The sequence below is a fragment of the Channa argus genome, chromosome 2 (assembly GCF_033026475.1).
Source record: "Channa argus isolate prfri chromosome 2, Channa argus male v1.0, whole genome shotgun sequence".
Taxonomy (NCBI): Eukaryota; Metazoa; Chordata; class Actinopteri; order Anabantiformes; family Channidae; genus Channa; species Channa argus.
The window spans coordinates 20,858,173-20,885,253 of record NC_090198.1 but is presented as its reverse complement, the minus strand read 5'-3'; the positions used below and the strand labels follow the sequence as shown (position 1 = coordinate 20,885,253).

General features: G+C 38.9%; 2 protein-coding genes across 3 annotated transcripts; one reads left to right on the top strand and one right to left on the bottom strand.

The window, feature by feature from the left end:
* gas2b (growth arrest-specific 2b) lies at positions 1-16,850 on the top strand. Of its 2 annotated transcripts, none has more exons than XM_067496306.1 (8): positions 1-140; positions 3,939-4,194; positions 5,389-5,498; positions 6,149-6,290; positions 7,794-7,857; positions 8,916-9,483; positions 9,562-9,669; positions 14,904-16,850. In XM_067496306.1, the coding sequence occupies exons 2-8, from the start codon at positions 3,972-3,974 to the stop codon at positions 15,111-15,113; spliced, it is 1,425 nt and encodes a 474-aa protein (XP_067352407.1). In that variant the 5' UTR covers positions 1-140; positions 3,939-3,971; the 3' UTR covers positions 15,114-16,850. The 2 variants fall into 2 exon arrangements, with proteins under 2 accessions (XP_067352407.1, XP_067352406.1); XM_067496305.1 differs by having other exon boundaries at positions 7-140; positions 3,942-4,194.
* On the bottom strand, positions 16,365-25,753 carry tmem276b (transmembrane protein 276b). Its single transcript, XM_067496311.1, has 4 exons — positions 25,003-25,753; positions 21,670-21,783; positions 20,096-20,233; positions 16,365-19,859 (listed from the first exon to the last, which is right to left on the bottom strand). Exons 1-4 carry the CDS (start codon positions 25,397-25,399, stop codon positions 19,612-19,614), a joined length of 897 nt encoding a protein of 298 aa, XP_067352412.1. The 5' UTR covers positions 25,400-25,753; the 3' UTR covers positions 16,365-19,611.
* Between the last annotated feature and the right edge of the window lie 1,328 nt (positions 25,754-27,081).

Here is a 27,081-nt window from a genome sequence, read left to right as displayed (position 1 = left end):
CCTGAGTGAGATGAACATCTGGCTTTAAGTGATGAGTGCACGTCCTGTAAGAAGAAAACTGCAGGACAGAAGGAGGTGTAAAGACATTTTGCCAAGATAGAAAATCTTTAGAGGACTCTTGCTGCTGTTTTTGCCATTTTGTAAGTACACTTTCCGTAATACAATGATTTATTTTATAGAACATAGAAGTGTAAAGATTTATTTACTGATTTTAATGGTTGTGACACACTGTAGTTATTAAATAAATCCTCTCCATGAAGATCTTATAGTCTACTTAAGAAAAATTGCAATGGCACAGTGTAACGTTCTCCAAGTTTTCCAATTAATCTCCAATTAATGTACACATCATTTTGATTTGAACAATTCTCTGATTTTCTTTTTTTACATTTCAAAATAAGGGAATGCAAATTTTTCACCTAACTGCACACTGTACAGAATAGTTTAAGATAAAGTTCTAAATAGTTTGACACTTATTATAAATAAATATTATTATGACTGTAAAGTATGGCATTAAATTATTTAGTGTATTAAAAGTGAAATGTTTTTCTATCAGATGTAATATAGTAGTAATGGTATTAAATATAAATATGTTCAATTAAAGTGCAAGTAAATGTGAACAAATTTACTTTCCAGCAAGATTAATATCTTTTGTTAACATTTAAAATACAGTACTTTTCTCTTGTGTTACGGAGTGATCACACAGAATTTAAAGTAATCAATCGAAAATTATTTTTAAAAAATGCTTAACATAATACCACTTCGAAAGCAATTCAACCATACAAAATAAAATCCTGTGAATGTTTTTTTATTTCCTTTTTTGTTCAGTGAATATTTCCTTGAACCAGCAGTTTCAGGATTTAAGAAAAGACCGGGTAAATTGTCATGAAGAAAATGTGTTCCTGATCGTTGGTATATTGAAGCAGAAACATACTCTCCAACATGGTCATGGTGTCTGAACCTTTATGGGCTCAGTTGCAAAAAGTTAAGTCGGAACTCAATGAACTGATTGTTCTGAGATTCTCATAGTTTATTTCATTCACCTTACACTAAACTTATATATATTTTACGGTGTATTTCACTGGAGCGTGAGAGCTGTGGGTTGGCACAGTTAAATAGACCTTTCCATCCTGTGTGGAAACGAGGTTTATTTAGTCTAGAAGCAGCTGAAGTAAACTAAAGCTATATTATAACACTAGAGCTGATACCTTTACCTCACCTATGCAGTTTTCCCCACTAAATCTTTGTTACAGTATATGTATGATGTCATCAATGACATCATATGACTTTGATGTTTACCTTTATAGTTTGCCTTTGTAGTTTACCTTTTAAATTAACCAGTTGTCGTGGAAACAATGCATAACAATGGTTTGTTACAATAGAGGCAGTTCAGCTCAGCTGTTGAACGGAATAGATGTGAACTCCAAGAGAGACAGGAACTACAGCGAAGGAACTGACCACAAGGTAGAGGTGAAAAGGTTCAGGGTGTAGCTGTGGAGGCAGACGGTTACTTACCGTGTTCTGTGGATTTAGGAATCACTTTGAGAAACTTGTTGGATGGAATTGATTTGTGAACTTATTTTTGAAATTACAATTCATAAACATGTATTGTAGAATTAGTCCGTTACGTGGAATACAATAAATGTTCAGAGTTCATTATACAATGATCTCAGGAGGATAATTGTTGGTCCACCGGAAACGAGTAAGTTCACCTCTACAGTATTCATTCACTTCATTCACTGTGCAGTGCTTTGAATGTTCACTTTAGGTTTGTGATCTCAGTTGTCAACACATAGGGGGGATGTTGGAACATAACTTCCAAATAAAAGCAGAATGCACTGACTTTTTGTAGAAACAGTGGCACATGTTTCTGCATGAAGAGATGATTCTTCCAATGAAAGATTTGTTACTGCAGACGTTTGTTAACTAGCTGTGAAGATTTGCAGACACAGTCTTGGTTTCGCTTTCTGGAGACACTAGAGTAAGAGCTGTGCAGAAATCATCAATCACTCGTCTTACGTACACGTACATGTACATGCTTCAAATCCCTCATTTTGCTCGCATTTTTCAGGCAGGCAACTACTAATTTTACCTGTTTGCTTTATCAGTCGGTTAGACTGTGAAGCTTTTATATCACAAAAGCACATCTTACTTTGGAGGCATTAATAGTTGTGCAAAGTAAATTAGGTGCAATAGAAACGCTGATACAAGCATGAGCCTGTGTGTCTGTACGCCAGTCTGTGTGTTTACAGACATGGACCTTCAGCTCTGCAGGAATACAAAGGATCCTGCTGTCTTGAGAGTAAGACCCCAGTGGGTGACCTTTGCCTTCCCTTCCCAGCAGAGCTATCCCACAGCAGAGGTGTGAATATTGCACCTGGATGTTTTGTTAGACGCAGAGGCTCTCATGCTCTGCTGGTCAGCTTGGAAATCAGCCTCAAACTTGGCAAGTAGCCCCCTCTGTAAACCATGTACTTTAGCTCTGTCCCATGTCTGTGTGATGTGTTTGCAGAAAACTCTTTTCACTGTGTTCAGTCAGGGGCCACTTGTCACATTTCCCTCAGACAACCTAGTCAACAATTCCCTGACCTACATTAAAAAAAAGAGTACGATAGTAAGGATGGTGAAGAACCTTAACAATATTTTTGATGTCATTAAATACATGCAGGCACTCGTTCCTAATAAATTGCAATAAGTCATTTTGTAGATGCCCTTATTCAAAGCAATTTACAAATAAGGAGCAAACATCAAGGGAAGGAACAACGGATTAAAACACTGACCCCCAGACTAGATTGTAACCCCCAGACTAAATTGTAACATGAATTTGCTACAATGGATGATGCATTGCTGCTGCCTACCTCATGACCACTGCTTTGACAGATAAAGGAGTTGCCCATGTGGTAACTTTTCAGTCTCATAGCATTATGAAACTGCAGTCTTTAGGCATCCGCGAAGCGTTCACGGATCTGTTTGCACAAACTGGACATACCAGATTTCACCAGAGCCTTAGACAACACGCCCCCACCATTGCAACTGCTCATGTTGTTTTAATGCAGGCTTCTTGGCACAAACCGAGCGTCTCTGATGTATATTACTCAGAAGACCCAGTCAAACACTGCATCTGCTGTTGTTTTAATTCTTGTTAATTAGCTCTGAGAGCATGTCTCTGCATGGGTCGGAGTTTTGTGTTAGAGGCTGATCTGGGAACAGGACAAATGAACCATGCAGCAGCACCAGGAGATGGGCTTAGGGTTGTAGCTGTACATCTTATTAAACTTTCACTTAGTCATTTTAATCCCTTTGATTAATGATTGTGTGTGTTGTGTTGATGTAAGTAGATGGTCCATGCATGAAAGCTAGTGTGTAAAATAAGTTTCAACATGTATTGCTGTTTTCTACATGTGCAGGACAGCACTGTTTTTTACAAAACTTTCATTATTATTAGATAAAATCATTATGTCCTAATTGTTTATTGCTTGTTTTCTTATTGGAAAGCTTTCCATTACACAAGTTTGCCTTAAAGCAATTCCCAGATGGTTGTATGTATCTTTCAAATGATATTAGTTGCTGTAATTATTATTCTCATCTTCTACAAAAAAGAGCACTCCCAAATGTAAAATATAAGTAATTAGTCCTCTTTATGTAGCTATGACGTCTCTAGTTCATCTGAAAATAACATCGATCTTCATCTGTTGTTGTGGAACTTATGCACTACAAATTATTGATAAAGAAAAAAAACTAATTCAGAATACTGAATCTTCCTTTTAGCTTCAGCTAAGCTTAAATCTCTTATCGCTGTGCAGAAAAGTGGACTCACAGGTGCCAAGTTCAATTCTTGGATTTGTATCTCTTTCCTAAACTAAACCTTCTTAATTGGGACAAAAAAGTTAGTTAGATAAGTGAAAAACTGAAAACTGAGAATGCAACATTATTTGCCCCAGCAGGATCCACTGAAAACCTTTGGGAGCTCAGACATGAACAGTGAAGTGGGAGCCATGAGTACCAGCCATGACAGCCCTCGCGGCCCGCAGCATCTTACCGAGTTGGAGATGAACAGTTTTTTTGGCCAAAAGTCCAGATACTCTGGGCCGGGACTTGCCAGTCCTCATGAGTACAACCAGTGGCTGCCAAGCCGCCACGAAGCCAGTCTGCTGCCCATGAAAGAAGACCTGTCTTTCTGGCTCAACAACACAATGGGTGAGACCTAGTTTTTAAAATTAAGGATCTACTGTACATTTCTCTTACAAAAACCTCACAAATGTTTGCAAGAGAAAATGTCATTATAGGACAAAATGGCAGTTTAAAACTTTCACGTTGTCATTTGTCAGTGTCATTCAGAGATGAATTTGACATTTTAAGATTGGAACTAGGGCTTTAATTGTGGAGAAAAGATGAAAAGGCTGCAGTCACAGGGGCACATTAACCTACTTTTTATCCCATTAATCATAAGTGGAAATGTGGAAGAGGAAAGGGATGTTTTTTTCTCTCACTTTAATGAATTGTGATGGAAAGCATGAAGATGCTACATGTCGTAACCTGTTGGGGGGGCGTGTCTGAAAAGTGATGAGACTCCAGCAGTATGAGTTTCTGACAGACGATACAAAACAAAGACAAACAAACGTCAAAACAGTTTTTGGGCCAGTGAGAGAGATTTGTTTAAAAACTGAAATGTCATGTCATTAGTCTTAACTCTGATGTTTGACAACTAATGCCTGACAGTTTGAAACTGATTAAAACACTTGTATATAAACTCTTTACAGCTCTAACATTTTGTAATTACATTGTAATATCTGGCTAATTTGCAGCATATAAGGTCATTTCACCTCCTTCATCGTGCTTACTAAAAACATGTAAGTTCAAAAAATCTGTTCAGACCAAGCTACTACTAACATTTTGGTATTTTACACATTTAAAATAATAACAGGCAAAACACATAACCTCGAGTTATAAATATAGATCAACTGATCCGCGGCTATGCAGCCAAATAAACAGTGTGTTCTGACACCTGTCATTTATAGCCAGCTTTAATTCTTTAGAAAGTTTTGCTGCAGCACTTCTTAAATGGGACTGGACCAATTGGGTGATCGTTGGCTTCCCATGTGCATCAATGTCCCTGTTGCTTGTCCCTCTTTGGATCCCTTATGGTAGCTATCTGACCACTGCATACGAGAAACACCCCGCAAGACCGGCTGTTAAGTTTTCTTTTCTACTTCCATCACATCAACTTTAAGAAGTGACTGTTCACTTGCTGTCTAATATATCCTGCCCCTTGACAGGTGCCACCTTAACAAGATAATCAATGGCATTCACTTCACCTGTCAGTGGTGTCAGTGTTGTGACTGATCGATGTGTATAATTCAGTGTATGGGTGTGTGTGTGTGTCGTCCTCAGGCGTGGATCTCACAGCAGACAGTCTGATGGAGAGGTTGGATAATGGCGTGCTCCTCTGTCAGCTGGCACAGCTGCTCCAAGAGAAGATGATCCATTCCAACAATGGCAAGGTGCTGCAGCAACATAAAGTCAAACTGCACAAACTGTATTCACACACAAACACACACACAGAACAGAGTCCACACAAAAACACACCTTGAAAGTAATCCACTAAGAAATGGATCTAATTAATTTAAACTCGTTTTACCAAAAGATTATTCGACGGATGGCTCAGATGGTTTGTTCTGTTCTTTATGATGTTACTGCACCTTTACAAACCTCCACAGGTCATAATAAAGCGGAGAAGCCAAAAGAAAAGCTGTTGAAGATGTAGGTTTTGTTGTAATAGATTTGCCAAGTGTTAAAAGGACTTGCTTTAACCCTGTATGATAGGGCTTGATGAAAACTTTGCTTAAAGAAAATGCAAGTGAGTGTGAAGAAAAGCCCACAGAGCCTGCTGAGGCAGCATAACCAGGTCCGCTCTGAGGCTGGAACTGACTGCTGTTCATGTTTGCTAAACGCCACCTTTGTTTCCACTTTTTGCACACAAACAATTCGGCATAAAAGAAGATGTTTCCCACACTACCACTACACGGATTCCTGTCTGTACCTTAGAAAAGGTGAAACATAAAGATACTCCATCGTTTTATCAGAACATGTTTCCACTGTTTACTCACCACCTGTGTATGTGTGTGTGTTTGCGTGTGGAAAACTATTACAGCCTTTTCTAAGAAGAGTGATCCACTGGCGAGCTGATGCAACTTCTGGATCATTTTTTGCACGAGACAACGCTGCCAACTTCCTCTACTGGTGTCGAAGGATTGGCATTGACGAGGCTTATCTTTTTGAGTCCGAGGATTTGGGTGAGTTAAGACACCTACCATTATAATGTAGCTCTGCCCGTTTTCTTTCACCTTTAAAGTCCTTAAGTGAATCATATCATGTCATGTCTTGTAGAAAGTAATTAAAGTAAAATCTTTTAACTTAACCCTACTAACTAAACCTTATAATAGTAATAATGACGAGAGCATTTTCTAGACGTGGTTTAATTTTTGTGTGACAACTTCCCCTTCATTGTATTACTTCTTTAATCTTTGCATCCTTCCTGTATCGTCTCTCTTGTTGGTGAGTTCTCTTTTTCTACCGTCTACCTCGGGCTATGTCTGAATAAATCTAATAGCTTCAGCATAATCTATTATATACAGCATATTTTCAAGCTGATACTTCAAAGTAAACATCTTATTTGGAAATTTGTCCATACTGTACAACTCCGGATGATGATTGTTTCATGTCTCACCGACACAATCTGTATGTAAGATGAGAAAACAATTTGCAGTTAATATCCTAACATGTTTCGGTGCTGTCAAACATACAGTATTTTGTCTAAGCACTTCTTAGCTGGGCATGTCTAAGCAAGACAGCAGATGCGTGAGAATGATAATGTGCAGGTTAATCCCCCACCGACAATAAGCCCTCGCCAACCTACTTCTTTTTTACTAATTGAATGAAGGGACGGGTAAACTTTCCGTACCTTGACAAGCTTCCCTGCCTCACTGAAGGCACAGGTGAAATTCTTGTTCTTTTCTTTTGTCTCTTTTTGCTTTGCTGCAGCCCTGATCTAGTTGCATGAAAATAAAGTATCATCGCTAATAATGACATTCAGTTTCCTCATCACATTAGAGTTACATATGTATTTTGTTTTTTTTTTGTCAGTAATGTTGAGGAGTTTAAAAGATTTTGCTGTTTTTAGACAAGAAAGGAAATCCACAAGCCAATGAACGAATGTAGGTTGCTGACAAGCAGATACACCGTAACTAGAGGAGATTCATTGTTGGTTTGTATTTAGCACTGTTAAAAATACAGTGCTATTAGAAAATGATAGATATTAGTTTTGAATACTACCACTGGAGCCCACCTAATTGTGTATCAACAGCAGACACCTTCTGGCCTACTTATAGATGCAGTTTTCCTCTGAACTGAACCATACAGTAACTTCTAGGCTAACGTCAAAAACAGATGTCATAGCAAATAAACTTTTGTGGTCCAGGCTTCTTAAAAATAAACTTTTAAATTAAAATGAGACCACTAAATTATAGAGGCCCCATTTAGTATGTTTACTGGAGGGAAGAGGAATTGACTTGTTGATGACATGCCCTCAGCTGCTCACCTGGAGCCCACACCAGCTTCAAAGATAGAGATGCACAATGTGCCCAGCTTCTGTCTCTTTTTTGTTTGTATCTTTCTTGGACACAAACAGACAGAAGTTTATCTCTGGAAATATCTTTTTTTTTTCAGAAGAGTGATTTCTTTTTTATTTCTGTCCCCCAATCCTCTTTGTGTTTACTTTATGTATGTGCTGTGTGAAGTCCTGCATAAGCAGCCTCGGGAGGTTTGCTTGTGCCTGATGGAGCTGGGACGAATTGCAGCCAGGTAAGTAGAAAACTGGCTCTCTCATGATTCTGCCACTCAAAAGTAAATCATGAACTGAATCACACTTAGTAGAAAACTGCTACAGTTTCTCAGTGGTTTAGAATTTGCATGATATGACATTAATTGTGTTAGATGAAGTTTATTCAGTTATTCAGTTCAGACTTTATCTAAAATAACTTTTTATGCAATTGTAAATAATAGTATAAAGTAATAATAGTAGCAGGAGTAAAGCTTTAGTGGTTACCAGCATTATATATCTGCCTTTTCTATCCTCCACAGCCCCTCAAACAAAGCCCTAGCACCCATCCTTCAACTGTTATTTCAACTATTATTAATTATTTTATCAGTTTACGTGTTATTTTTAGCAAACTGTATCTGTTTTTTTTAATACCCTTAGCAGACAATTTCACCTTTAATGTATGTAACAGCAAATGCTTCAGTTAGTATTAGGCAAATTTTAGTTCGCCATTTTCAACACTTATTAGTAATTTGACAAATATTTATGCCCACTATTTTCTTACTGTTTTAACTTCAGCGTTCGCTTGCAACAGGACGGGTTTCAAGGTCTCAAATTCTGTAATCATTCCTTCAGTTCATAATGGCTGTCAAGAAATCTCTCCTTAAAAAGCAATTGATTTGATGGGGGCCAAAATCTGCAGTCCTGTATTCAATGTATTCAATGTATTCAAATATGTACGAAGCTTCAGGAGCCCGAGTTTAATTAATCATGTGGGCAGTTTTTACTGTAAAATCCCCTCTTTGTGTTTCCCTCAAAGGTGTTTTCCTGCTGACTGACATTTGGGCAGCTGACTCTTGTTTTAAGACACCCTTGAAAATGTGAACTGGTCGTTTAAATGTTTTTGTTGATCCCACTCACTACAGATTGGGTTCTGTTAAAGCTGATTCAGGATGTGAATAGTTATAGATCCAGAGGCTTTCCACATAACATTTGGGGTTACACCTTGTTGGAAATTATTATTTCCTGCTGTACAACATAGTGGTAATTTTTTCATATCTGATATATTTTGCTGATATATTTTGTCAAACCTCTCTCTCAGGTATGGAGTTGAGCCTCCAGGGCTGGTGAAGTTGGAGAGAGAGATAGAGAGGGAGGAGACTGGTTGCATATCTCCATCATCCCCTCTGCCCTTTCCTCTTTTTCCTCCTACGTCAATGTATTCACCATCACAAACAACCTTGCTTCAGACCCCGTCCTCTCCTCCTCCTCTATCCGTGCCCCTCACTCCAAGCACGACCTGTTTGTCTGAACCTGTTGCCACCTCCTTCTCCTCTGATCTTCAATCAGCCACAACAAACCCAGTACCTACATGTTTATCCCCTCCTCAGTCCTCCCGCTCAGCTTCTAGCATTTGTACAACCACAGCCTCAACACAAACACCTTTGTTCTATTCATCCTCCACCACTGGCACATCTGCTTCGACTCCACCGTCATCACCCTCCCTAGTACAAACCTTGGTAACCTCTGCCAAAGTCTGCTCCACAAAGAACAACCACACTCCAACAGCTACACTTTCCATCGACCCCCCATCTGCAGCTCTGACTCCTCGTTCTTTAAAATCCAGAAGCAGGCGGAGCACAGGCATCCATGACATTTTGGATGATATAGTACGTAATGTATTTGCAATTTAAAAATTTAATCTTCAGGCATTAAAGATAATACGTGATCTGTTTAATCTGTTCCAGGTGAGAAACATTACAGAAAACTACCCCTGCAGCTGTCCGACTAGGTTCCTGGTTGAGAAGCAACCTAAAGGCTGCTACCGTGTTGGAGAGAAAGTCTTGTATATACGAGTAAGTATGTCCATGCCAACAAAATCTCCTAGAAATTGTTTTACACGCTACTGAATTGGTGGCCATTTGTGCCAAATGGATTACAAACAAGAAAAGTTGTTAATGGAGTTGTTTGATTCATTTATAACATCTAAAGCAAGATTAGATTTCTTATAGTAATTTTTAGGCACTCGCAGTACGTACAGTAAAGCAATGGGGAGAAAGTGAGGGAAATATGGTGGTTAAATTGGTTAAATATTGAACATGTCCACACAGGACATTTTTGAACTTAGAAACATTCATCCAAAGGTTTGATCTTTCTCTAACCTTATGGTTGCTCTATTATGCATGGTTTAAGGGTAACTGTGCCAAATCAACATGCAGACAATGATCCGCTATGGCCACCCTGAACTCACGGAATGAGCCGAAAGGACAAAAAAAAAAAAAAAAGAAAAAAAGAAGGTTATTTTTTTAAAAAGTTCATTGAGGATAAAATGTAAAAGTAGCATCTGCTGAATAGAAAATGTGTGTTGGAACGGGATGAAGACTGGAGCGAGGAATCTTATATCTAGGAAATGTACCATGATTTAATGTGGACAACTATTATCACAACAGTTAGGTTTAATATAAAAGAATTAAATCATAATATGGCCATAATTCCATCTCTTTCTGAAAACCAAATCACATTAATTCTTTGCAATAATATTTTCTAGAAATTGAGGTTGGTTATCGCCTACCTCCTCCACTAGTTTGATGTTATTCCTGCTGATATGTTATTTTCTGCTAAGTTAGATAAATTAATGTGAAATCTGATGTGTGGGATCATGACATGACACTTTGATAGGATGACTTGTAAATTAACAAGCAAAGCTGAAGGCTCAAGCAATGGAGATGCATCATAGATGCTGCAACACATAATAAGATTTGAGGTGCGAAGGCCGTCAGGTTATTAATCAACAGTTGAGTCAGCAACAAGTGCAGTGTGTTAGTGCGACTCATTTGCAATCATTTGTGAGGAAGACATGGGTGTCTTTCAGCCTCCCTGAGTCGTGCTCCACCCGTATGCGTCTGTACAAAGACTCGAGGAATGGCCTTCCAAGAGGTGGAGTTGCTTGGCAACCAATGGTCAGGATACAACTGGGCTGACAATGATTTTATTCAGTGCATAGACCTGCAAGACTTCGAACCTGAAGGAAAAAACAAACACATTTCTTTCTTTCATTTTGCGGACGATATGCCTGTGATGTGTGTTTCCAAATGGCAGCTCCCTTGGGAGTCCGTCTACTGTATGTGGGAAATATGTATAGGGTTTCACTGTCTGTAAATCTATTTATATAAATAGAGCTGCTTTATTGAACAATGTTCACTCTATATTGTTTAAGTAATGCACCTTATGCACTTCGTCGTTCCCACAACACTTGAAACAGCTTAATAATCAGGCTAAAATAGTTTCTGTGGAATCAGGTTGATACAAATTTGCAGCGTATAACTTTGAAATTAAATAGTGTATCACATCTTCAGTGGCTAATTGGTCACTAGTTGAAACCCATGTAATGCTTTGTTAACTGTATTGAAAACCACATTGACCCAACAGTCGCTAAACAGCTAATCAATGCTGTCAGCATCAGTTTGCTTTAATGGGAGTTACAGCTACATTTTTACTGGCTGAAAGACTCTGTGTTTTTACTGCCTATTTGAAAAATAATATTCCGCTTCACGGAACATCTGTTTCTCCAAGGCAGACCTATCAATAACACAGGAGCATGTGTTTGAACATACATCAAAGAAATCTGAGGCAATAAAGATAAGCTAACCAGAGCATGTTACTATTTTGTGGTCAGGTCCAGCAGAATGCAGAGAAAAGAGAAAAAAAATCCCATTAATTGTTCTATATTTTAATAATTTATGTTCTACACTGTTTCAACCTTTTGTACACATTCTTTAGATGTTTCACCATAACTTAGGGTCCATCTGACTATCATTAGTTCTGTATAAATACTAGTTTGCAGACATTATTTGCACTGCTGTCTTTCTTTTTTCTTCTTGCCACTGACAAGCAAACAACACCTCAGCTGTGTGAATAGAGCGCTGCAGCCCATCGACCCTGACGCCATCCATTACCTTGAAGCTCGCAGCTGCCTACATGTGTGCAGGGAAACACACCGTGAACCTCCATTACCATATACCAGGATAACCCCTTTGCCGCTCCTGGGAGATCCTGCAATTTGATGCGTGCAGACCTTTTTAAAGAGCAGCTACTATTGATTACAGAGACAAAGTCATTAGCAAGGGGTTTAATCAGACAGCTTGTTAATGAGCGGCTGAGCGTGACCGCCCCTCCTCACATGTAAACTTTCTACCCCCCCCTCCCGTTCCCTATGGAGACTATTCAATCATTCTGGCCCTGGAGTGCGCCTCCATTCTTTGCTGTTTTAAAAGAGGAAGGTTTTTCTTTCTTCTCTGCGCCCAATTAGGCTCTCTTTTAGCTTTATAGCAGGGGCACTGTCTGAGTGTGTCAGTGGAAGAAAAAGACATTCAGACATCTCTCAAAAACATGCCACATCAAGCCTTTATGTATTACTCTATCTAAATTAAAACATAAACCTAAAAGCTACAATGATTCAATTCAAATCTTGTTTGACTCGGCTGAACAAAATCAACCAAATGACAAAGATGAAATTATTTTTCTTATCATTGGTTGAGCATTAAGGTAGAAGTCTACTTCATTATCTTCCTTTCTCAAGTGTCCTTGAGCAAGCCATTGACTCCATAGAAGCTCCAGGGTCTTTATTCAGTAAATCACTCTGATCTTTGACCTTACAGTCGAGGAGGAAGGTGTAAAAATGATTACCAATAAAAAATGCAAAAGTGATAAATAAATAAATAATTAATAGTAATTTAGATGCGGATGGTGAGGATGTCACTACTTTTGCAGTGATTTTGTCAGAAATGTGAACATTGACCCAAGTTAGGTGCTTCTAAAGGTTTTTCAGTGAGTTATGTCCTTCTTACCAAACTCAATATCAACAGTTTCTGCTTGATTAAGTTATCCTGCATTCTTATTTATTGCAATTTGGTAGTGACCTAAAGAAAGCTGTGCAGAGTGTCGCAGACATCAGATGATCATAGTGGAGCAGAGTAGATTGAATAAAAATCATGCACAGTACCTGGTACCTGGTACTTTTTTGGTATTGTGAAGCTTTCAAGGGGCATGGAAACTACTAACCACCATATTCACTGAACTCTAAAGACACACCCTCCTGATTTACTATCAGCAGTCTTTGGTCTTGCTGCCTCTTTTGAAATAATTTTCTTTTCATGCTTTGCTATAATGACTGGCTGTATGTACTATCTGCATAGGAAAACAAAGTATAGCTGGTACCAAAATGAGGTAGAGTTGGGTTGTGGTGAGTCGTGCTGGTATCATGTGGTGGAAAGAGCTATTAGAGCTCTTTAAAAAAAAGGTCAGGGTAGCATAGAATTCACCAAGCTTTATCCTCTGTGCACTATAGGGATTAAATATAATTATGTGGCAATCAAAAGTGTGCCTCACAGGTGTAACAATCTGGTTCTTTTTTCAAAAACTAGGAAAGAAGAGGTAAAAGCATTTACAAGAGAGAGGAATTGATTGCAGTGGAGAAATACAATAATGGATCTTTACTGTAAAATGTACAAAAACAGACTGTGAACAGCTTCAAAAGTAGCGGGTGTGGCTAAAGCCTGCCTCCTACTGGTTAGTGGTTGAATGACTCCTCTTCCCTGAGTGCACTCATGCATTTTTCAGCAGGAAAGGAGAGAGGAAATCAATGGAGCTACCAGGGAAGACACAGGGGAATCCAGACGTAGTTTATGGGCTTCAGACATAGTGCCCTGCATGGAGACCTGAAGGGGGAGGAGGGTGGCTGTAGAGACAGAAATAAAAGAACCTACCAGACAAAGAGAGCTTGTATTGAATATTATGATGTAGAATGATGCTGACAGTATTTTTTACTCAATACATTTGGTTTTACATTTTAAAATGTTCTGATTTATATGAAAAAATAAAAAATAAGCTAAAGGTATATGGGATGTAGGATGAAGGATGTAAACCTATAAATAATTGAACCTTTTTTATTGATAGAGAACAAGAAACATTCAGAGTCAAACAATCAGAAAACAAACATCAAACAGCAAAACATATGATGCCAACCAAATAATACACTGGATGAATAAAGGGTTAATACAGATGAAAGATAATAAACTATATAATTGGAAGAGATGTTGAGGTTCCATCTAGTTCATTTTCTTTCCATTGTGTTTTAAACAGTGGATGAGGCGTGATGAAAGTGAAGACAGTCAGAATGATAATCCCCTCCCTTTGTGACAGGGAAGTGGTTTATTCAGGATGTCAGACTTGACCCCTGTCAACTTCAACATTTTAATCTCCAGGATAACAGCTGAGATGGACCATGTCTGGAGATTTTCCTGGATAGTTGCCTGTGTCGCCTGCGTGTGTCTGAGCTTGTAGCATTGATTTTTCATCCCATACACGTGGCACGCACCTCCCAGCATAAGAAGTGTAGATCTGCTTGTATTATCACATTGTTAATGGCTCCATAATGAAGGTTTATTGGTGATAAGGAAAGAGGGGGGTGGGCCGGTGCTGACAGAACAACGGATGGCTTTGAAAGGCCTCCAGGGGATGCAAATGTCTTCTGGGAGTTGAGGGTCTGCACTGAACTCATCTCAATTTCTTCTTTCATTTTTTTCTCCAGGCTTTATATTGTGGCAGTAGTTGCCATGGCACCAGTTGGTTTTCATCTGGAAAGATGTCTGTCTGTAAAAGATGTGTTGATTCAGATACAACTGACTTCTCTGCAGCAACTGTTCACACACAGAGTCGCTATGCAGTCATCATTTTATTGAAAACAGTGCTTATTAGGCATTTTTTGTTGCACGTGTGTGGGGGTGTGCCTTCGTGCGTCACCGCATGTGTGCGCATGCATGTTCATACGTGGATTAGTCCTGTGTGTGCTCAGCTGGTGCCATGAGGCATTGTTTCATCAGGTTTAATGAGATTTTGAGGGATCGTTTGCCTTTCATAGCAAGAGCTGCACATGCATGAGAAGTGTGTGTGTGTGTGTGTGTGTGTGTGTGTGTGTGTGTGTGTTTGTGGAGAGGGCCTCTTGTCAGCACTGCTTTTCATATGGCTGAGAATTCAAACATGCAGTCTTTACTACCTCTCTTGACTATTCTGTGTCCTGTCACCTTTGCAGATGCTGAATGAACGTCATGTGATGGTACGTGTAGGTGGAGGCTGGGAGACCTTTATAAGTTACCTACAGAAACACGACCCTTGCAGAGGGGGAGGAACAGTTCGCAGATCTGAGGTCAGGGTCTGCAGGGACAAAGTGAAACCATCCCGTTTAAACATCTCACCTGACAGTTACATGGTGGTCGGTGCCCATTATTGTGGTAAAATGTAGAATCCTAAACTGCTCACTTTTGCTGCTGGTTCCAGGCAGTAGGTGAACATTTACTTAATCAGACTGAACTGCAACAGGTCAACGAGTTAACATGTAGGAAATCCAGTCTTTTCTGTGTAAAGGTTCTACATATGACTGGTTCTAACTAGTTAGTTTCTCATGTGAATCGTCCAACTACGACTGTAACATCTGCCAGCGAAGCTGCATAACTTTATGTATACAGTGATTTGTAAGCAAAATATTTGGCAACCATTTAAATAATCAATTAATCATCTCAGTAAACTTTCAATAAAAAATAAATGTTGTAACTATTGTACCAGCTTCTTTGGTATATGATTTTAAACTGGATATCTTAGGGTTTGGGATGTTTGGTTTAATACATAAGAGATCAAAGTCCATCCCCTTGGACTGTAACAGCGGTTTTTATTAATTTCTCACAACTAATTGATGGACGATAAATTATTAATAGGGAAAATTGGCATTTAATCGATAGTCTGATTACTGCTGCCTGATTTGTACTGCACTGTTTCTTCAGTGCAGTACAAAGTAATGTCAGTGGATTTAGCTTGTGCAAATGTGCAGTTAGTAAACTTGCATGTCTTTATGTATTGTGGTACCGTAGTTATATTGTGGATGCTTTAATTCCATTTGAAGTGTGAGTACTAGTCTATACAAAGTGACATGCATAGCTTATAATGTTTTAATAGAATTTATCCCAATTTGTCATATTTTTATACTCTATACTATACTGTATTTCTTTTTTGTGCATTTTGTACTTTACAGGCTGTAGCAGTTAAGCTTACCTCAGCTTTAAAAACAGCAAAGACACAAAACATCATGTCCTCCCTCTAGATGGCACCATGTCCTAAGTGACAAAAGGCCAGGCCTCTTCTCCGCAATATTTTGGAGAATACTGCTGCTCATACTTACTCTCTCTCTTTCTCTCCATACATATATATATATATTTTTTATTATAATTTTTTTTCCCCCAGACTGCCTAATCCCCACAAATTCAACGTGTGCAAAACACACTGCTGCAGCCAGATAAGGACAGTCACATAATATGAATGGCCTTAAAAAAAAGCACATTAGTAGGGAAGACTCACAGACAACTTTGGAAAGAACCTGAACAAGTTAGGGACAAACACAAACACTGAAAATCCAAACATTAGTAATTACATATTTTATTTCAGTAAATAAATTAATTAAAAATGGACACAAGTTTTAAATATATTGAAAGAAACTAACTGTAATGAGTTCATGCAAAACTGTAATGTCTTTTTAGTCCCCATGTAACATCTGCAGGTGATTGAACCAGTATAAATGACTTGTAGAAAATAATAGCTGTGCTACTGAAACAGGAGCCACCCTAAATGGTGGCGTTTTCACAGGACATCTCTCATTGCACAGAGTACATTTCTAAGTTCCTCATGAAACACAGGAAATTGCCACTTCAGAGGGATTTTACAATTGCAAATACAGCGTTACACTTCGCTGACCTCATTTGTTCTCTAAAGTACGTTATTTTTGTAAATCTTGCTACTGTGTGCTGCTTTTCTTATGTAATGAAACTCAGTCCAATCAAAATCTTTCTTATGTGCTTGTATGTTGGAGTTTTATTGTTTAAGATATGGGGGTGTAAATATGTCCCTTGGATTTGTTGTTTGTAAAATATTTTGACAAAGGCCTCCACATGTTTAGTGGCGGCCAATCAGTACAGGAAAAAAATCTGATTTTCCCACCTATAATACACAAAACGTTATGTGCAATTGTGCTTCAGTCCTAACAACACATGATACTTGCACCATGTACCTATACATTACAGTTTACTGCTTACAGTAATACTTATATTACTGTGTATCAGTTTACGTGTGAAATTAAAACGTTAAAAAACCAAAACACCAAACAGCTTTGCATTCTGTGAGTTGTAGGACATCAGAAAATATACTGACTAAGCTGTCAGTGTAATGACCATAGATATAAATATGTTTATATTTATGGTATGTCCTTGTTTCTGGCATAAATATTTTTACAATAAGAGTCTGGACCGACCGACCCAATGCACACAACATGGTATAAACCCAAACTCTTTGTAAAAGACACAACAGGGTGTTGATTACATGCTCCGATCATCTTTTGCTCCCACATGTGGCCTTGCAAACATGAAATGTATAATTCAAACATGTCAGACTTCAGGTTCACGGACCCAGCAAAGTGCAAAGATTCAACAACACACTGAAGATAAAGTTTTCAGTCATGCCTCAGTTAATTTTCTTCAAGCTCTGAAAAGTGGGAGCCTCATGAGGAGGTTAATGATGATGGTGAAAGGACCGAAACATCACACACAGTGTTGTCAACACACATTATAACACCGTTGTTTTTTTTTTCCTAAGAAAGTTAATTGACATAGCTGACGGAATATCTCCAGCAATCAACATTTATGAAAACATGGCTATATTATTCTTGTATCATCGTAGTGAGCTTGAAACAAAATAGCAAAATAAATTAGCTCTAGAGACCAGAGGGAACAAACAGAAAACTGGCTGCGGTGAGTTATTATTATCCAAAAATGTCATCAGAAGAATTATTTTTTCATTTCAACTGAACAAACCAAAGTCATATCCACTATAGTCCATTTTCCAAACCTTTTACGGGGCCACAACCTATTTAACACACAATGTTGTATATAATTTTGTAGGTTAGCACACAATTATTATTGAATTTTATTGTTTTTTTTACTAAAAACTAAATTTATTGTACGTAACACACATTAGCCCAACTCTTATTTTGAAGTGGCATGTCCTTTTTCTAATTCAAAAATGTTTTCTCAATAATTTATTACTAAAGAAGTAATGTTTTCCAAAATGCAGCTGCTCTTCAACAAAGTGTATACTTTTATAAGTCCTAGACCCTTAAAATAATTTCTAGAATTTCTTTTGATTTAGATTTTCTGCGTGTATATGAATCATGAATAAAGCGCAAAATGTCTATACACTGTGTTAGAAAGTTGCTCAACACAAGATCCATTCTAAATGATCATTTGTGCTTTTTTAACATCAGAATTTGAGGTATTTTCATTTTAACCATTGAATCACAAAAGGGGATCTCACACGAAAGTAAAAAAAAAAAAAAAAACAGGTTATTCAATTAATTATTTTTCATATTGTGTTTGTGTTGCTGTTTCAGTAGTAGCTAGATTTCCATCATGACATGATTACACTTTGGCTCGCTCCTTTGGCTCTCTGTGTGTGGACAATACTACGCCACTGTATTTTGTGTAGATGAGGACTGGGAGTGCAGATTGTGCTTTAGCATGTAGTGGGAACACTGGATTTTTAATTTTGTAATTCAGGGTAAACAACAATATAATTAAATACTTCCTCCATATTTTGGGTCAGGTTGTGATTCAGCCATCAGCAAACAACTGGGTCTGTCAGAGCAGTAAGACCACAGCAGCACTAAATCACAGCTCAGCAGTTACTGTGATTCAATGTTTTTATTTTATTTCTCACTTCCTTTTGGTTCATACCACAAAATACTTTAATGCTGCTGAATCAATAATGGATTCATGCTCCTTGCACCATCCTGTGACTCTCTCCTCTCCACACTGTCAGCCATCATTATCTTTAAACAAACAGGAAACAAACATTCTTATTCAAAAGCTACTTCACACAAACAATGATCTGGATATACATATAGATGCATTTGTACATATAGAATCTTTAAAGAAGCATCAAACAGTTTGCTGTTCAATGCAAATTTAAGTCTGTGTTTTTAATCGTACTGACCACGCCGTTCATTTGTGTTCTGCAGAGGATGCAGACATGTACGCTCAGGGCTCATGTTTGATATCAGTAAGTGTGCTACACTAAAGATAAGCGATGGGCAGTCAACGCCAGAATTTTTTTTTTTTCATTACAAACAATAACACAGCACACATCACTTGACTGAAAGAGAAATGCTGACCGGATGCCTGATGTGTGTTTGTTCCTTTTGGAGGATTTCGCTCATGATTCATCCAGAGTAACTGAGCATGTGTGGAATAGCTGCTGTGTGTGCATGTGTGTGTGTCTGTGTGTGTGTGCTGTGAGAGTGTACGTATGTGGCTTTGTGTATTTAAGAGAGCACCATTTTTACACAAATTCTCTTGTCTTGAAAACAGTCACCTTAAGATCACCATAAAGTCAGAATGACAAAAATCGGAACTAAAAAAAACTCGTAATTGTGCTAAGAGAGCCTTGTCTCAGTCATATGTTACTGCAGGTGTTACTTTTGGTGTTCCTAAAGGCCCCTCTGGGAGTTTCAGGATTAGGTGTGTGAAATTTGTCGTTACTTTCCTCCTTCTGTCACAATTCAGGCACACTGATGGGGGACGGCAATGTCGAGGGTGGTGTGAGATGGTGATCAGACAAAAACTGGATCAGAGTCAAACATCAAGGTTGGAGGGGTGCGGTTTGTGCATTTGATGGATCAGTCGCGTCATGACACCACGGTCCTGTCACACTGTTCCATTCTCCTGCCTTGGCTTGTGGGTCGTTGTGCGAGCAGGTGTGCTCAGGGAGGGGGCCAAGGTGCAGAGGAAGCCAGCCAGCAATGTGAGACCGAGGCCCCCCCAGGCACAAAACATGGACCAGCCGTAGCCATGGCTAATGTCCTCAGGGAGGCCGTACATGTAGCGGGGGTAGCGGGATAACTCAAAGTTGATCCCTGCCACACATGTGCACAAGGAGATGATGCAGCACGTTCCTGTGTGAGCAGAAAAGACAAGAACCGCTTTAAAACTGTTCCAGTTCAATTATTCAATTCCTACACAAACTGTGCATCTTACTGCAGGACAGGAATCATGTTACTACAGAACATCGATCGCCTTTCTTACGTTAACCCACAGATGCTCTCAGCTGACATCAATAAAAAAATTTAATAAAATTGCATTGTGTCTGCATGCATGTGTGTGGAAGTAGGCATATGTGCTCTCACAGTACCTCCCATGAGAAAGAGTAGCCCAGCTACATATTGCATGAGGTCATGCTGCTGGCAGCATCCCAGCACTCCAATGATCCAGCCAAAAAGGATGATGGACACAGCCATGCCCACAAAGCCAGCCGTCATTCTTCTTAGATCTGCAAGCAGGGAACGAAAAACACCACCGACTGAGTTAGAGGTACGGAACAAAGGAACCAAAGATGTTTGCTTAAACTGGAGCTTACAGGACGTAACAGACAAATTGTCAGTGTGCTGAAACAGGAAAATGAAAATCCTGCCCTCATTTTACTTGTCAGTGAATATGCAGTGTGAACTAATCCTGCAGTGTGGTAAAGCTGGAGTCTGCTTCAAGAGACATCATTCCTAGCTGAGCAACTTATGTCCCACTTCATCACACTGAATGTGTTTAACCAAAGAGCCAAATTATACGGCTGAAGACTTGATTGCTCTAAGTGTGTTGTCAATCAGAGAGTATGTGATACAGGAGCCCCAACCAACAAACTGATTTTAAGCTTCAAGTGGCTTTTTCTTCCTAAGACATTTATTATATTAAACCAGAAGCCCTCTCCCCAAAAAGGGGGAAACACAAACTCATACAAAGAATATTCACCTTTTTGCATATACAACCTATCTTATGGTTGCATCTCAATTCAACTTGTTTAAACTGTAAACTCAAGGTTTACTAGCAATAAGCTACAATATAGGATGAAATTGTAACAGATGATTGATTGATGAGAGATGGCAGTAATAGAAATTTAGATATGTTAAGTATCTACAGTAATATGCATGAATACTGCTTAGAAAAACACCTTGAAAAATGTTGTAGTATAGAATGTTTAAAGCTCAACATTTTATAACAGAATACTGACGGTAAAAAGCACATCTGCTCTGAATGCAAAACATCACCCCTAGAACAAGATAAAGCTGCCCGTGCATCAAACTGACAATCGCTACTTCTACAGTCCAAGGTCAAAAATCGCTCTTGCTCTACCCCTTTGTACAAGGATATCCAATAAGAGATATGAGCTTATCTAAATGCTTAATATTAAAAAGCCGACCCTGATCTGTGTGACCTATTATCTTCAGATAAGCCCAGAGCTCCCTAATAGTGATGACCTGATAACCTCTGGTCATGAATCTAGATGTGGGAGCAAAGGGTTGATGAGGTCATTTATACATTCAGGAGTGGGGACCAGTTGTGCTTTAAAGTAAAAGAAATTACCAGGAAACTTGTGTGGTGATGGTAACAATATGGTGTTATCCACTATGCACTCTTGTGCTTGAGCAGTTTAAGTTATAACTTGGCTGCTTCAACTGTGCATTGAATAGATTTGAAGTGAATAACAGCACAAGGACATTTTGGTAAGAATGAAGAAATCTGTGTTTCAATGTCTGTGAGATGGTAAATATGAGAAAATGTGTTTTATGTTATTTATTAGAATTTGTTCTTTAAAGAGTTGTTTGTGAATATTGTGACCTGGGAGAAAGAAATGATTGAAAATACTCTAGGAGTTAAATTCGTGCCATGGGTGAGGCCAACGTTCACATACTGTATAATTACTTAGTTACTTACGGAGTGCATGCCACTCATCCTGTCGTATGGTCTTTGTGATGTTGACGGGTAAATTTCGTGGAAGGATGGACGAAGAGTAGTGATACTTGACCGGGGTACATCTTTGAATTATTCCTAGCAACAAATTATAAAAACAAAAGGCATATTTATAATTGGAGCACAGTTGTTCTAAATACAAGCACATAGACAGTGAAAGGTAAGAAATGTAAGTAAAACTGAACCTTTGTAGAGCCTATGGGAAATGATTTTTTTTTTTTCTTTACAATACAATTAAATCTATGTGTAAAAGAATGAACCTCTGTAATGTTTTTGGAGTTTTACGGCTCTCGATTCATGTTTGTGGTCTTCCAGACTTTGATCTGAACATGCTTTGTTAATGACATCTGAGGTTATTAATGCAAAGAGTTGTTCTAACAACAGGGAGTTGTTTTAGTCCAAATATTTCATGTTTTCCAGATGGGCTGAAGTAATATTAAAAAGCCAACAAGTGACAGAGCAGCTAGCTCTTTAAGGCTTTTCAAGTATGAACCACATGGTGCATCTAAATCCTGCACCACACTTTCAAGTGATTATTTGAAACAAAGACAATGATTATTACAGTTAACTTGGCATCAGTTCATGTCATCTGAAAAGCTTCAGGATTTGTATTATGAGTCTCTATACAAACCTACTTTTAAATGTACCTACCATTAAAATGGTGGCTCTACAACATATTAGCTTCAAAGGTCAACACTCTGCGCTGTTCAACCATCAACACTAACAGAGTCTCCACGGAACAATGTCTATGCAGATTCAGAAGTCTCATTTTTCACTACACCGGTGAACACAAGAGTTCACACCAGAGGAACGATCCAGATGTTACTCCTAACATCACTGCAGTCACAACAGTGTGATCCTCGGGATGAGACAAATATCAGACACCCTCACAACCATTCACCAATAGCATTCACAATTTGTAGTTCAAATCACGTTCCCTGGTGACATGGTGTCTAGTGTCTTTCTGAACACAGTTTTGTACATGGCATCACATCAGAGTTTCTTTTTTATGATTTGCTAACCAGTGCAATAAATAAGAAACTTTAAACATGACATGTACTGTCCTTAAACTTCCACCTGTCCCTAAAACCATGATGTTCAACAACAATAATTTGACTTGTCATGTCATATCAAATCCATGTAACGTTTTTTTTTTTGTGTGTGTGTAACTTAATCTTCAACATGACCACAGGCAGAGTACAGCTGGTACTTTAGGGAAAGCCTGTCTGGTTTGAAACTATGTCTGTTGTTAAAGGACAAGCTCACGTTGTGTAAGTGAACACTGTAAGCATTTTTCCTGTTAATACAGGCCTTTAAATGGTCCCTCCAAATCATCAAGTATGAATGGAAGTAATTAGGGCCAAATCCACATCTGTTCAAAAGAAAAATATTGAGAAAGTTTATCAGAAGATCATAAAAGGCTTCCATCCTCCTAATGTGTCACATTAAGTAAATATCCTAAAAGTTGCTGCGTTTTTGGTTAAAATTCCCTCTTTTTGTTCTTTATTTTCAGCTCCAACTCAGCAGGAAAACACTGTCAAAGGAAAAACAATGAGGACTGTGCTTTTAGCCCCTATTACTCACTTTTGAAGAGCTTTAGGAAGAGATCTGCTCTCTGGATGTCCAGTACAAACAGGAGGAGCTCTTATAGCAAGCAGAGTTCATATGGGCACCTAACTGCTGTTTTAAGACACACTTGCGAAAATGTGAACCTGTCATTTAAACCTTGTAAAAAACTGTTTCTGACAACCCAGTGTTATCAGTCATTTCTGAAAACAGTTTAGAATTTTTGACAGTAATCATTTAGATATAGGTGACAACATTATCATTAATTGTCAAAGAATAAACATGATACTAAAAATCAGAAGAGACTTAATAAATCCACAACTAAAATAGCTAGATTACTTTTTAGTACTTTAAGGGCTACTGGATTTCATTAAACATGCACCTGAGTCAAATTCTAATTTACACTTCCCTTCTGGCTACTTGGGGCTTAATACTTTGAATATCTCTGTGGTGCAGGAGTAAGTAGCCGCTTTTAAAAGGAGCAAAGGAGCAAAATCTGTCGTAGTCACGTGACCACAATCTTTGTGAACAGAAGCAAATTAATGCAATGAAATTTCATGCACACGTTGATAATTCCCATCCATATAAAAACTGTTTCCTGACATTGTGTGAGAAACAAAGAAAGTGTCAAATATATTAAAGGACAAGGCTTAAAATCTACTAAGGATAAAATCATCAACTTTCTGAGCCAGTGTCAACAAGCCTCATAAAGGTCTGTGTTGTCCAAGGAATAGCACTGAATTTGTGCACATGTCATAAATTGTATCCCTGTATGACAAAGAAGTACAATCAGTTAAACCAAATATAACCGGGTTGTCATTATACACGCTGTGCTGTATGTGCAGATGTAAAATATGGTCCCTACACATTAGCTCTACACGGTTGTCACTATAGTTTTGAACAGCAGAACGGGAAGGATTACACTGTAGATGCTATTATGCCACAGCCTTGGATTGTATGCTATTGATTAAAAAATACCACATCAATTCCAAACTTTAATTATTAAACCTACCAAAACATGATATTAATCATTAATTCTATGTAGCCATATAGTGAAAGTGCAGTGGGCTTTGACACAGGACACTAAAAACAACAAGGTGTAGTTCATTGTTTTCAATTTTTGGTAGATAAACTGTCAATAATGCGGCATTTTGGCTGTTTTACGGTAGACTGAAAGATCTCCTAGGCTCTACATTCACATTATTAATAACAACTTGTGGTTTTTCTACACCATGAGAATCGCCTCTTTGTGTATCTGCTCTGTTTTAGGACCTTGCTGTGGGTCAGGTGTAGCATAAATGAGCAAGGCCTGAAGTGTGGCTTCTCCCTGTAGGTTCTGTTTTCTCTCAAACCAACGTAAAAACCACTTCATTTGCTCTGTAAAGTCCTCGGTGCGACACCATCCTTTACACAATGTTGTTTAGTCTCCTAAAGAGGGAGAGATTTAGAAAACATGGAGCAGCAGAGGCCTGACATTATTTCAGAGAAGGGCTCAGAGAGAGGAGCATCACTCAGCACCATGGACAGCGAAATCCACAAATCAACAGAAGCACAAAGGCTTTTCTATTTTCTAAGCCAAAAATCTAAAAGGTAGACACATGTCAGTGTGAAGGCAGAGCACGGGCCTCTGGATGAGCCTGTGTTTGTGTCAGGCTGAGTGTAGGCTCATCCCCTGAGCATCATGGCCTGGTGCACACAAGAAAAGCCGAGCTTCAGGCTGCTCGTGTTTACCTTTGTAAATAAGGTCCTCGGTCTCCAGGTCGAATCCTTCCCGGTGACACTTCCTCCAAAGCCCGGAGACGGTGGAGTTAAACTGCCGGCTGCAATGAGACTCCATGGCTGATGCTGCGGCCAGAAAGTGCCGCTTCGCCCTGATGAGAGCAGCAGCATCTGGGCCGTTACTTTTCCTCTCCAGGCTCTTTGGAGGCATCTGGAGGGGGAGGTTGTGGTTTGAAATGTAGATGTACCCTGGGTCGTTCCGCTTGTTGGCATAGTTTTTACACCTTTCTCTGTGTCTCCTGGCGTCGGTCTCGTACCAATAATCGGTGCAAATCGCCATGGCAAGCAGCCCCAGCGCACAGAACGCCAAGAAGAGCCCTGTGCTGGTTAGTATTTTCATAGCGGCCATCTTTCCCGCACGATGGAGAGCACAAATAGTCGCAAGAAGGTTCCTCCGTGGCCGTGGTGGTGGTGGTACCGCGTGAAATAAATCACGACGGCACTCACAGCCTCACGCAGTATTGCACTAGGAGCATGATGGTGCAAGGCCAGTGTGGTCCGAACTGGATTCTGCGCTCTATTGTTGTGGTGCCCGGTGGATGCAATGTTGTTCCCACCATCTGTTATGGTACAAGAGGAGAGGGGATGGATGGCGACCAACGCCGTGAGGAGGAGGCAGGGGCAGAGATGTAGTTGCGCTCTCTCTCCTCCAGGTTGTCGCGGGATGGCGAGCAGACAGGAATGTGCTCTGGTATGGGGGAGTGGTCATTTGTAATGCATGAATGGTCATCTTTTGGATTTGGTAAACATGCAAAACACCGCCAAGTGCAAAGGAGGGACACTTCATCATTATATGGATTCGTTTAAATCAACAGAAATCCCTGAAGAACAGCAACACGAAGACGCAGAAATGACTTGTTTCAATAACATTTTGTTACTCAGCCGATTAACCTATAATGCATAGAAAACGTGTGCCAGCTTGGACAAGTACAAAACCTCCGTTTCATATATTGAAATATATAAATAGTTTTAGGAATTAACAAATTGTTTATCTCCCAAGCAAACTTCTACCTTATAAACTTATAACTTATATTATCTAGTGGCCAAGCAGCACATTAGTTTGAATTCGTATTTTGACCTCTATGGTTCTCACTATTACAAATGGTTGCTTTAATCTCATACAGGGTGATTCACTCACAGATGCTTATTTACAGGCTAATGAAATGGAAAAGGTTGAATTAAAAAGCAAAAAGAACTAAATGTTAAAAGATAAAATATTTAAATGCAATGGTCTAATATAGTTAAGAGATGTGCACACCAGTTTGTCAAAGTGAAGCAAAGCATTTAGGTGTTCTTAAAAAAAAAATCAAGGTTACGTTTATTATTTTCAAAGAAAGATCTTAGCAGTGTATTTGTGTTTTTTAAAGTTGGTCACACAGTTTATAGGATATGGATATGTAAGCAGGGCGCCTATAAGCAGGTGTAAATAGCTGACTTTTTGATGATGTCAATAAAGAATAAAGAAAACTCCAAAACTCCATTTACATTAAATGTCTACACTGAGTGCTGAAGTAGCCATAATTCTCTCAAAAACATGCTGCTTTAAGGATCCATACAGAATAGAGGACCGAGACATTAAACTAGTACAAAGATCGAGAAACAGATCACTGACCAGCTTAAAACACTGATGTCATGTGAGTCTGACACAGAATTTAAATCGAAAAGCTGCTGCAGTCAGTAAACTGTAATTCCAACCATAGCTATTATATATATTTATTTCTCACTGTTACTTGTAGGTTGATCAAAACAACTCGCAGGGACTGTTGTCATGTTCAGCAAGCTGTCGTATTTTTCATCAAGCGTCCTGTCTGCAAGACCAAGTATTGCAACCAAGACATCATGAATTAAACGCTGGGACTAAATTAATGTTGCATCTCAGCTGAGTGTCAATGAAAGATTTGTCACTTGTGTGTTTTCGCTGTTTCCTAATGAATGTCCTCCAGTGCACACGGGGCCTGTTTGTTGTCCTTCTGTGCTGCGACTGAGGAAGGCTCCCACAGACAATAGGCAGCTCACAGGCTGATGACTAAG

Coding starts and splice junctions, on each gene's coding strand:
- tmem276b (XM_067496311.1), bottom strand. CDS start 25,399: ATGGCCGCTATGAAAATACTAACCAGCACAGGGCTCTTCTTGGCGTTC. Junction 21,784..25,002: donor CGAGGACCTTATTTACAAAG/GTAAACACGAGC, acceptor ATTTGTTGCTAG/GAATAATTCAAAGATGTACC. Junction 20,234..21,669: donor GGATGAGTGGCATGCACTCC/GTAAGTAACTAA, acceptor CCCTGCTTGCAG/ATCTAAGAAGAATGACGGCT.
- gas2b (XM_067496306.1), top strand. CDS start 3,972: ATGAACAGTGAAGTGGGAGCCATGAGTACCAGCCATGACAGCCCTCGC. Junction 5,499..6,148: donor TCCATTCCAACAATGGCAAG/GTGCTGCAGCAA, acceptor AAACTATTACAG/CCTTTTCTAAGAAGAGTGAT. Junction 6,291..7,793: donor TTTTGAGTCCGAGGATTTGG/GTGAGTTAAGAC, acceptor TGCTGTGTGAAG/TCCTGCATAAGCAGCCTCGG.